Source organism: Dipteris shenzhenensis, chromosome 13, assembly GCF_047967505.1.
Source record: "Dipteris shenzhenensis isolate YYH24624 ecotype China chromosome 13, Dip_SZ_1.0, whole genome shotgun sequence".
NCBI classification, from domain to species: Eukaryota; Viridiplantae; Streptophyta; class Polypodiopsida; order Gleicheniales; family Dipteridaceae; genus Dipteris; species Dipteris shenzhenensis.
This window is the reverse complement of record NC_141608.1, coordinates 23,479,192-23,491,949: the sequence shown is the minus strand read 5'-3', so window position 1 is coordinate 23,491,949 and position 12,758 is coordinate 23,479,192. Positions and strand designations below refer to the sequence as shown.

Genomic DNA, 12,758 nt, shown 5'->3' with positions numbered 1-12,758 from the left:
AATTCTTACATTTTGCACTATTTAAGACTACTTCAGTAGTCAAGCACATCATACCTTCATGTTCTTAAATGCTCTATTAATGATTTAGCTTCCATAATTTCTGTCTTGCCAAAAGAGGATGAATATGCATATGACCGACACGAAATAACTTCCCAACTCAACCGTAGACACCTTAAAACCCCAAAGGACTATCTTTCAGTGAAAAGATTTGGATCACGATGAATTTGCAAAGACATTCCTATGTTGTATCCTTCCCAACAAGATCATTAGTATCAACTACATTTATCAATGTATGGGAGCACATACTCCCTGAACTTTATTTTATTCCTATTTGTTTTGGACCATGGAGGTTAATTAACTTATGTTTTTCCATGGAACAATTAATTTATTTGGGTTAATTAAGTTGTATTAAGCTATGTCCAAGAAGAGTGCACATTATTTAAGAGGGTAGAATTCGAACCCACAATGTTGTCTTTCCCACATGTGAGCCCTAGCACTAAGCTATAAATGGTCCCTCTTCTTTAAAGCCCCTTGCAAAGAGTCCCTATTCCCCCTCTCCCTTTAGCAAGTGCCTTCTTCTTTAATGCCCCTTCTTAAGTAATCCCTCTTAATTGAAACTCCTCCCTCCCCCCTTTATCCCTTAGTTTAATCATGCCCTTTCCTTCTTCCTTTTAACCCGTTTCTCTTCTGCACAACTAATTAATGTGAATTTTCCATTTTTCAATGTAAGGGGGCACATACTTGGAGATGAATGACAATGAAAAAACTAACAAATAAAGATAACCCAAGCCTCGAGGGGGGTAGACGTTGCCTCTTTCTCTCTCTAGAAGAAACTCCTTTCACAACTATCCATACAAAAAAGTGTTGCATGACATTTTTGCACACTATCATTATTACTGCTGAGGCACACGTTCCTTTTTAGGGTAGCCCAAGCCTCTGCAAACTCTGAAAGCCCAATTTTAAAAATAAGAAAAAGTACAAAACCAAGAATCTATTACATTGAGATTAACTTCTGCATCATCTGCCAAGTCAGTCTGCACCTCTTGAAATCTAACGAGACCTTCAGGTCCTGATGATATTTGAATGCCCAATGTACGGACATATCTCATTCTGAAAAGTGTGATTTTTGAACGAATTGCATAAACAAGACATATTTCTTAAGATTTCTAGCTAGAAAACTTTTATTTTTAAATGTAGCACTATTTAAGCCTACTTCAAATTAAATCACAAAACAGTCAGCGGCACAGCTACAGATCCACACTGCACCCTAAGCCCAAACGACTATCTTTCACTAGAAAGATTTGGACCACAATGAATTTGAAAATGCATCCCTATGTTGTGTTCTTCCCAAAGAAACTAATAAATCATAACACAAAGATTGACAAAGAAAGATGACTAGAGACTTGTGCCTGAACAACATCCAAGAACAAAGATTTCACATGGCATTACTTTTTTTAAATCTGGAACACGCAACTGCCTTGCAGATATTGTCATTTGATAAGCACATTCAATAACAGAAGCATACTTCCATAATCCCTGAAAACAATGAGCACATATCGCAACAAAAACTCCTAACTAGAGGTCTGCTAAAGTACAAAAATGGAACACTGAACAAGCGCCTAAAGAGAGCTCTTGTTACATGCCATATATCAGAAGGATCACCAAAACCACTGATGACGGCCGTCAACAGCCTTGACAGTGCTTGCAACCAAGGGCATACCACCATACAAGCTCACGAAATGGTTTAAGCAATCAGTGCGATGTTTGCTGTGTCCCTTCAGACTGCTGATGCCTGTCGAGCCAATCTCATGTAACCTACCTGCATGAGAGCAATCAGACAATGAACATATTTCAATGGATTTCAGGGGCATATCACTAAGACAATAGGATACAAATTCAATTTACTCTACCAATCACAGGCTTCATTACTCAAACAGTTGTAATTTGTCTTCTAGGTGTCAGTTCTCTATCAACATGTGTCCTGCCTGCTTCGTAGTAATAAAACCTGAAGCGCATGCAAACAAGAGCACAAGATAGGCAAAAGAAGCATTCAGTATGCATGCACTTATAAAATAGAAAAAGAACCGCCACAACAAAGCAAACTGAAGGTCGCAATTCATTCCTTGGTTTGGGTGCTCAAGACGAGGAAAAGGGCACTCCGTGTTCTTGACATGCATTCTGAAAAACCATGCGGAAGAAAAATGAAACAAACTTAAGGTTCCCTAACATAAAAGTATTTTCAGGAGCGTCTTCCAGCAAGCAGACCATATTGCTTTGGATCCAAAAATCTAGTTAACTCCAGACTTCAAGTATGATCAGCATGAGCGTGCGTATCAGCCCCCGTACAGTCCGTACAACTATACGGATTCCGTATCGTCTCTGTCGCCGTCCATACACCTGCGCATTCTGTCTGTTCGACTGTACGGATTCCCATACCACGCGACAGTTTCATCCGTACAGTTCCATACGGCCGTCCGTACATTTTCGTACCGCACGTCAAATTCGACCGTACACTTTCGTACTTTTGCGTCAATTTCGTTCGTACAGTTCTATACTTGCAGATTTTTACAAGCTGAAGGTGTCCGGTGTCCGTGATTTGCAAGCACGGTTCATTTGCAGGCTCAATTGCGCATTCAGCCATTGTTTGGCTTCGATTTTGGGAGCACATTTGAAGCTTTAGCAGACATTGCAGTAGATCTGCAAGTTTTGGTGAATTTTGGGGTTTTTGCAATTGCACTGCAATCTGGCAGCAAAATTTGGGGCTTTTGCAGGCAGAGTGCAAAATGTGCAACACTTGGAGCTTTCAGAACATTTGCCCTCTTTTGTATGCAATTTCCCGCAAGAAATTGGGGCTTTTGCATTTGGGTTGTAATTTTGTAGGTAAAAGAGCATTTTGGAAGTTTGCAAGCAGTTTTGGACTCGGTACGAGTCAATTTGCAGACTTTTGCCCCTTTCTGCAGATTCTATTTGCAGATTTTTTGGCATTCAACAAAGCATTGAAGTGCATTTTGAGCCTTTGATAGGCTGTGACAGTATTTGTCACTGTCGGCAGATTTTCTTTGCAGATTTTACTTGTGCACTTGACATCCCAAAAAGGGATTTTACTTGGGTCAGTTTGCTGTATTTTTTGAGATTATCTGGTGAAAATGGTTCAAAACAACCCCAATGAGGTGTTCGGAGTTCTCACACACGAGGATAAGTTGGATGGCACCAACTACTCCTTGTGGAGTTTCATGGTTCGCAATATCTTGGTTGGCAGACATCTTTGGGATTATGTCAATGGAGATGAAGCAACACCAGATACAGCGGTTACACCTATCACTCCTACAGCTGGAGGCAGGGGTAGAGGTGCAAATGCAGCACAAGTAGTTGGAGCAGCCGCTCCAGGAGCTCCCACAATAGAGCAGAAAAGGATGGGACTCGAGAGATGCACAAGCTCTTTCGGTGATTTCTCTCTCTGTCAAGAGGTTCATTATACCTCACATTCGGTCATGCAAGACATCTGTGGCAACTTGGGAGATACTAGAGAGTATGTTTGCAGCAAGAAATGATGCCAGAGTTTCCTTTATGAAGCAAGAGCTTTCCCATACGCATATGGATGAGAGAGATTCCATGAATTCTCACCTCACAAAGCTTCAGGACTTGAGGGAACAGTTGCTGAATATTGATGAAGTCATTCCGAATTCAAAGATGATCACCACCACTCTGAATTATCTTCCTGAGTCCTATCTCGGTTTCCACACCTCGTTGAATTTGTCATTGAGGGGGGGCGGCAATCCTCTCTCTTTTCACGAGTTGGTAGGACTTCTATTACAGGAGGAGCAGACGCGCAGAAATATGGCAACCCGGGCTGGCAAGCATGCCATGCTCTCCAAGTTCGAGCCCTAGGGTAAAGGGCAGCAAAAGCCACATGCCAATCAGCCCACACATCAGCATAAAGCTGATTCAGGACAACCCTCTTATAAGGCAAAGAGGGATGCAGATAAGCAAAAAAAGAAGGGCATTTGTCATTATTCGAAGAAGCCAGGTCATTGTATTGGAGAATGCAAGAAGCGCATAGCCAAAGAGAAGAAAAGGGATTCCAGTATGGCTGTGTCAGATGCATCAGCTCCACATTCTCACGATGGGGGAGATGTTGCAGCCAACTTTGTGGAAGAGCACTACGCCTTTCTGTTTTGTACTTCAGATTTTTCAGTGGGTAGTTCAGATGCTACAGCCACTAATGATGATGACCCATATGCTTTTTTGACTTGCAGCTATGATCCTTCAAAGGATGCATGCTCTCTCAATGTCAATGAGACACTGAATACTTGGTATTTTGATAGCGGTGCTTCAAAGCACATCACTTCCAAGAGTCTGTTTGTATCTCTGCATCCTCCACCCACCAAAAAGGTGACTTGTGCAAATAATTCTTCTTATTCAATGTGGTGTGGGAGACATTATTCTCACATCCACTGATGGCACAAATTTCAGAATTTCAGATGTTCTCTATGTGCCAAGCATAAAGAAGAATTTGCTTTCGGTGTCCTCACTCAATAGAGGAGGATTTCAGGTTCTCTTTTATGATGACAAGTGCGCAGTCAAAGACAAAGAGAATGACTATGCTTTGATGTTGTCTGGCACTTTGTATCGGGGTCTTTTTCAGCTTGATCTATATGAAAAAAGATCCGATCTTGCATTATCAGTGAGCACTCCCACTACTGCGATGCAGAATGTGTAGTTATGGCATGCCAGGTATGGACACATGAGCTATGGCAGCTTAATGACACTTCACAGGCATGATATGGTTGATGCATTGCCTCCTTTGGAGTCGCCTCCTCATCATGCATGTGAAGGTTGCATCCTTGGCAAGATGCATAGACTTCCCTTCAAGAAGGATGGTGCAATGAAAGCTACATGAAAATTACAGCTTATTCACTGTGATATCTGCAGTCCCATGAGGATACCTGCTTTTGGGGGTTATCTCTATTTTGTTACATTCATAGATGACTTCACCAACTACACTTGGGTCTATGGTCTCAAGGCAAAATCAGAAGTGTTTATGCATTTCAAACACTATGGTTGAGAATGAGACACGACTCAATGCACAAGCCCAGTCACCTATCTAATGCATGCCCTTTGGACCATGCTAAGGACAAAGTAAAGTGTACCTTTTATTTCTGTAGTTCTCCTCCCATATAATATAAAGTAAAGTGTACCTTTTATTTCTGTAGTTCTCCTCCCATATAATATATATATATATATATATATATATATTAATACAAAGTAAAGTGTACCTTTTATTTCTGTAGTTCTCCTCCCATATAATATATATATATATATATTATATGGGAGGAGAACTACAGAAATAAAAGGTACACTTTACTTTGTCCTTAGCATGGTCCAAAGGGCATGCATATATATATATATATATATATAGAGAGAGAGAGAGAGAGAGAAACAACAGTTGTCTCACTAATTCTTTACAAGCATTGCTTTTGTCAGTAAGAACAGAAGCATAGTTCTAACCATATACATTTGTTTGGTTTTAAGAACGTTTGCAATATGCCTGCACCTATAGCATACCTCTAAAGAAAACGAAGAAATAGTGATTTCATTATTTCACATTTTTTGAGCACTCTTCCCTATGTGCTATGTGACCATTGCGAGAAATCCACATGGAATAGGAAGCAACGTTTGCAAAACCATGTCAATCCATTGCTACCAACACTGGTCCATGCTGACTCTTCATTAATGTTGGACGCATGTTAAACTACCGACTCCACAAAGATGAGAAACATTTGTTCCACGTCTCCCAACCAATTGCGTTGGCCTCATGCAAAAGTTAAAGAACAAAGTGCACAACATACAATCACTTTATAAACATCATACGACACAAACCGTATGGTGTACACTTTGTGCCATACAATGTGTATGGACTAACCATACACTGTGTGACCTATTATGTACCCTTTCGCTTCATGCCTCTTTTATGTCTATATACTACTTTTATTAATTCCCATGTTTTGAGCACACTTTCCTATGTGCTGTGACCATTGTGAGAAATCCACATGGAATAGGAAGCAGCGTTTACAAACCCATGTCAATCCATCGCTATCCACATTGGTCCATTTTGGTCCATGCTGACTCTTGATGGCAAGTGGACGCATGTCAGGCTGCCAACTCCACAAAGGTAAGAAACCTTTGTGCCACGTCTCCCAACCAATCGCTTAGGCCTCATACAGAAGTTAAACAACGGGGCGCACAACATACAGTCAGTTCATATACATCGTACGACACAAATTGTATGGTGTCTACTTTGTGCCGTACGATGTGTACGGACTAACCATAGACTGTGTGGCCTATTATGTACCCTTTCGCTTCATGCCTCCTTTATTTCTGCAATAAGTGTGGTGCATCATAATTCGAGATTGCATGTGCCCCTTTCAAGTCAAAACCATTATTTAGCATGAATTTGTTATTGGCCCCTTTTGAACCTAGCTCTTTGGATTCTAGTTTCTACACTGCACAAGTTAAAGCATGAGCCTTGAGCTCTGAGATGACAGTCTCTATAGTCTACAAGCAAGTTTTGGGCAAATTGTTTTATTGCAATTTGCAATTTCCACGGGGTTTTTTGCAAATAAGTTATTGCAAACTCCTTGATTCTTGCTTGCAAATTGCAACTTTTCAATCTTTTGCGTAAATCAAATATTGCAATTTTCTTGACTCTTATTGCAAATTGTGAATCACAAATTGCAATTTTGTAGCTTTTTTTGGTTTTGGTTCGAAATTGCTGATGGGATGGAGAAAGGGTGGTGAATGGGAGAGTGTGGAAGTTCTTGCAACCTTGGGCTAGTTGGGCAAGGATATGTACATTAGAAGCCCTTCCATTCAACCATTGTCTTGTTTCTTATAGATTTGTCCCTATGGTCTAGTATTTCTCAAGTATGTACTCTACTTGTTTTGTTAGATTATGGAAAGCAATGTTCATTTACCTAGATGAATCCAGGAACATTCCCAAACTCATCCTCTAAAAACACAACATAGTGCAGTTTCAATCTCATGATAGTCACTCACAAGGTTGAAAACCATAAACTCCATCATGCATAGCAGGGACTAGCTACTATGACATCCCCACTGACGTCATCAGCGCCCAACAGTGGGTGTAGACCATAGTATAAAAATATGCTCTCACACATACAAATCCACACACCCACACATACGTGAGCATCCATTTATACAAAGTCTTCGTACTGAGTTTCTGTCGGCACTCCGGAGGTGAAGGGTAGACTCAGCCATGATGAAGGCTAGCACTAAAGGAGAAGGCTAATCAAAAGGTAGTCCAAAATCTCTTCATTCAAGCTACAACTGCTTGTGAGGTCTAAACATTTTCATTTTAGTCTCTCCCCAACGAGCATCTAAATCTAAATCTAGCTGATAGGGCAACGCACCATTTAAGATAGAAAGAATTATCACAATACCAGCAGGCCGCAACTTAAATGTTCATTGTTCAACCTTAAATGTTCACTTTTAAAGTTTTATACCTTCTACAATTTGAAATGTGTTCCAAGTGTTTTCTAGTTCCTAGGAGCTTAGAAGGGCTATCAAGCAAGTTATGCATGCCTCACCATCCCCCCTCTCTGCTTCCCTCCCGTCCTCTCCTTCCTCCTTCCCCCTTCTTTTCCAGCCTTTCCCCTCCCCCTAAGCCCAGCTTGTGAGCTAGCCTGCCCGTTTTGAGCTTGAAACTGCTGCGGCTACTCGGGTGCTCCTTGGAGACTGTTCCCGGTGGTTTTTCTTAGGCCTGGGCTGCTATTTGCCTCCCGCGCCATCTCCTAGCTGAGCGCACCATTGGCGCGACTGTGTTCTAGTAAGTCATGGCTGGTCACGGCCAGGTTATGGATGTCTTTGGGCTGGCCCAGAGGTTGCGACTGGCAGCCCCTAGTTATTACGATTGCAGAGGCTTTCTTGGTTGAAGGTGGGGCAGCACACTGTTCCCAGCATGAGTAGGGCTCTATAACCTCATTCTTGGTAGTGTTTTTGGCCGCAATCAGCCCCTTCTTGGTCTAAGCCGCTCACGCTTTGTAGGAGTGGTGTTTCTTGGTTGGTCGTGCCATCAGGATCAGCACAAGAAGAGCAGGTCTACCCCTTGGGTTAGCAGAGTTCTACTTGTGAGCTTGAGTTCAGTTTTTAGCCTCTCCTTTCTACTGTTCCTTTTCTGCTCAAAGAGTAGGGGTGTGAAGGCTTGTGCCTACTTGTCCTTAGTTGTGAGCCCCTTCCTTTTATTTCTTCTCCATTTCCTTTTCCACCCCCCCTTCCTCTCCTTCCATGGCGCAACAATTTGTTTGTCTTCACGAAGAAGGATTTTTGGCAGCGACAAAGAAAGTAGTTCAATCACTGACCAAGGAGTATCGGCCTATCCTTCCCTCCATTTAGATAGCAACATTAGAGATAGCAGTTCCTTGCCTCAAGTTGATAGCTACGTGTCCAGAGACTCTACCATAGGAGATCCTTGTTGAGACTCTAGGCAATGCATCCAGATTTTTATCTACCAGATCAGAATCTACGGTGCATTTCCGGAGGGGAATTGGCAAGGCCCCCCCTCAACCTCGCCAAGAGTAGAGGGCAGTGCGTCCAGAGAGAGCACAGCGAGTGTTCGACAGTGGATGGAGTCCCACACCCCCTGGCTAGAGCCTTCTGAGGGGACCTAGACCAAGGTGGAGCGCAAGAAGCCTACCAAAAGCTTTGAAGAACCATAAGCGTTGTGCCATACTTCGCGAGTGTGTGAGGGCAAAGCACGAGGCAGCTTCCCAGTTACAAGGAAAGCAATCGGAGGGTACCCCAACAAGCCACCCTCAAACTCCAGAGAATGAGACTTTCTTTAATAATTCGATGGAACCACAAGCAGTAGGGGTTGAGAGCACTCAGACACCTGTACAACAGCAAACTCCAGAGTTCCCCCCACTTTGGTGGCCGCATGCCCGCCTTCTCAGCTAGATCTCCCTCCTCCGCCTCTTCCCCCCTCGCCTTCTTCTCCCCCCCCCCCCCCCCCCCTCCCTGCTTGTCCCCCTGCTGCAGTCACTCTCACCACCCGCCTCCTCTCTACATCTCTCCTCTTTCCTTCCACCTCCCGTCCCCCCCTAGCAAACCCCAAGCCGCCTAGCAAGGGCATGGCTGAGTCTTCCCCTCCTCTCCCCAAGCTGCAGCTTCCTCCACTCAACTGCAGCCCACTCCCTCTTAGATTCAGGTTTCTGCCTCCTCGAAGAAGCCGGGGTCAAGTGGCAAGTTTTCCCAGCTTCTAGGTCCAAGGTCCAGCCTCGGTCAACCCTTGCCATGGGAGGTTTGGAGGATTGGGCCGTGGAACTACTTGGAGATTACGGATGAGTATCCTCTGGCTTTAAAGATGACAGCGATTAGCTTGCAGCCCCGGAAAGGGGGATCGATCGGAGTGGTTGGTTTCCACACTCGCCCTTTCTAGGGCTTCCACTTTGCCTCCACGGGAGAGAAGTGGACCAGTCCATGTTGGAAGATCTAGGCAAGTACCCTGAACAGCTTGATCCCTGCTAGACTTCCCATGCAGCAGCAAACCGGAACACCAAAGGAAAGAAATGATCTTCAATTGACAAGTGCCCACAAGAATCCCTCACAAAAGTCACTTAGATCTGGAGTAATAGATACCAATAGAACAGCCAACATAATTAGAAATAGAGGCCTAGCTGAACCTCTAACACAGCAGATAGGTCTAGGAAACTCTTTCCACACACTTATGGAGGCACTCACAACTAAAACCTCACTCGGAAAAAAAACCCAGCAAAGAGGAGAGAAAGAGAACTGACATCTACAGCGTGGGAAAATCTGCTCTAGCTAAACACTTCCAGCAAAGGTGCTGGGTAAAAGCAGCAATTAGGATTGATTGCAATCCTGCAATATCAGAGGGAGCTGAATGCTCTACACACTCCACAGTCTGTGCTGCCCTTCAGTGTTGCTGCTAGCATGTGCCAGGGTCCTCTCTTTATATAGGCGAGGAGGAGCTAGAGCCCCTTTCCAAAATACTTCCAACCCAGTAGGTAAATAGCCGACCCAGAATTCAAATAGCCTGACTGGGCAACTGCCGACTCCAACTGGGCAGGTGCCAACCCAGACCTGCTATAGTTGTCAACTGTGACCTGCTGCTGGAGTTTCCCTACTTCCAGGGCTATAACTAAGCCCTGGCAGTGCTGTACTTTATCACCCTGCAGTCCGGGTGCCATGCAGTCCTGCTGTCAAGCAGCCTTGCTCCTCCAATGTTGATGCAGATCCTCCTCCACACAGGTCCGAAATGGTGTGCAGCAGCTGCTCCAGGTAATCCTATCTACCTTTAGTCTAATAACCCCTTATCCTCCTCCTATGGGGGCTCACAAGTGGGTCAGTAAACTTCTAACACCCCCCCCTCAATGACTCAACTAAGGGCCAATACCCATGCATCGAATGAGGTGCTCCAGCTGGTGTTTGGAAAGAGACTCGTGAATCTGAGATGTTGTCACAAGTCGAACAGTACATCAACTCCATGATCTCATAAGAAATGAGCTCCCGGATAAAATGGTAATGGGCCTTGATATGATTTGTTCATGCATGAAACACAGGGTTCTTGGCGTCGCGCAAAATCACCATTGTAGCCTCCTAAAGGACATCCATATCCTCCAAAATCAACCTGAGCCACATCGTCTCGCAGGCTCCAATACAAGCAGCCTGTACTCCACCTCCATTGAAGAAAGGGAAACCGTTGGCTGTTTCTTGCTAAGCCATGAAATCGCACCTAATGCAATGGTACAAACCTCATCTTCGACTCCTAAAGCCAAGATCTCTCCGGTCTCTTTTGATCTAACTAGCATCTCCTGATCGTCAAACTCCACCATCATCCTATTTCTAGTCGTCTGACTCACAGAAAGCAAATTCTTGCAAAGATCAGAAATGTAGAGTACATTGGATATTACCTTCTCAGTTCCTAATTTTGTGATGAATGGAATACTCCCTGTGCCCTTGACAGAACATATCCGGTTGTCTCCCACAATCACCTTTGAGACAGGGTGTGCCGGCTCCATGGCTTTGAGCCAACTTTTCATTTGACATGTGTCGTGATGCCCAACTATTAGCATACCAACCTTGTTTGTTTTCAATCACAGCAATGGTAGAGCAAAGCTCAATGACTAAGAACATCTCCCCCATTGTTGCAGCATTGGCTGTTTGGGAATTGGTCTCTTCCTTGGGCTTGGCCTACCTCTCCCTTTCCTGATCTGCTTTCTTTTTCTTGCAATCTTTTGCAAAGTGGCCAAGTTTAAAGCAGTAACTTCTTTTTCTTGTCTTCATCATCTGATCTTTTTCCCTTGCATTTCTTCTTTGAAATTTCCCTTGGTAGTGTTGCCCTTGTCTTTTCATTTTGCCTTGGTAGTGTTGCCCTTGTCTTTTCATTTTGCCAGAAATGCCTTGTAATAGTTGTTCTCATACGCCTCTCCCAAGTTTCTTCCTATAGCAACAAGGGGCCAAGCTCTCAAATGTAAGAGACCTAGCCCTCTCTCCTACCAGCACGGTGGTAACAAAGCCTTTGAGACTTCTAAGAATCAGCAGAGTCCACTTGTTGCCGACTGCTGCCAGCTGATCCTTCACCACCTTCATCTTCATGAGGTGGTTGTGTACTGGATCCCCTTCCTCCATTTCAATGTGAACAATTTTGGGGAGATAGGATCCTAGAGGATATTGTCCGTCTCCTACACATCTTTTAGAATGGTCGACGCCTCACCGACATATCCACATTCTGGATGTTTGGAATGACTGAATCTGCTGTAATCCCTTGATGTTCTTGAACTTCAGTTCTGTTCCTATTGTTATCTTCCAGAGCTTCCTAGCCACAAGGTGGCTCCAGATCTTAGCCTTCCAGATCGGATAGTTTGACCCATCCAGCTGCCCCATTTCCCCAAAGATTGGAATGGACATGGGATTGGCCATAGCTTCTGAAATCGCAGAAACAACAGAGAGAAGACTTTGCTGTAGCAACCAAACAATCAGGTTCACATTTCTTGAACCAGGGTCATCTTCGAGCCTAACTGGACTCCTTCCTTCAAAGTGAACAAGAGTTTTTCTGATGCCACTGATACCATGTTAGAAATAGAGGCCTAATTGCTTGAACCTCTAACGCAGCAGATAGATCTAGAAAACTCTTTCCAAATGCTTACAGATGCAGTTACAAACTGAAACCTCACTCAGAAAAAATACAGCAGAGAGGAGAGAAAGAAAACTCAAGCTTTATTCATCCACAACTCTGGGAAAATCTGCTCACAAGAGAGCTAAACACTGCCAGCAAAGGTGCTTGGTAAAAGCAGCAATCAGGATTGATTTCAATGCTGAGATCTCAAGGGAGCTGAATGCTCTACAACTCACACAGTCTGCGCTGCCCTTGAGGGCTTCAGCATTGTTGCTGGATGTGCTGGAGTTTCTCTACTACAAAGCCTATAAATAGGCCCTCGCGTGCCTTACTTGCTGCCCTGCAGTCCTGCTGCCACATAGACTTGCTGCCATGAAGTCCTGCTGTCCGCAGCCTTGTTGCTCCAATGCCGATGCAGATCCTCCTCCAGACAGGTTCAAAATGTTGCGCACAAGCCTTCTCCAGATAATCCCACCTACCCTGGTCAACTGACACCTTGTCTTCTTCGTAGGGGGGCTCACACGTGGGTCAGCAACATTTATAACAAAATTACAACACTGTAGGTAGTGCCAAAATAGGCCAAAACTTTACAAGAAGATGCTTC

The 12,758-nt window shown here is 44.0% G+C and overlaps 1 protein-coding gene across 3 annotated transcripts in view; it reads right to left on the bottom strand.

Moving 5' to 3' along the window:
- Positions 1–1,446: 1,446 nt before the first annotated feature.
- Positions 1,447–12,758, bottom strand: part of EPC1 (Nucleotide-diphospho-sugar transferases superfamily protein) — a 34,838-nt gene continuing 23,526 nt past the window's right edge. For all 3 annotated transcript variants that reach the window (XM_087384046.1, XM_087384047.1, XM_087384048.1), the window contains one exon: positions 1,447–1,819. In XM_087384046.1, coding sequence (XP_087240172.1) covers positions 1,659–1,819 — 161 coding nt within the window. In that variant the 3' untranslated portion in view covers positions 1,447–1,658. The remainder of the gene's footprint in view (positions 1,820–12,758) is intronic.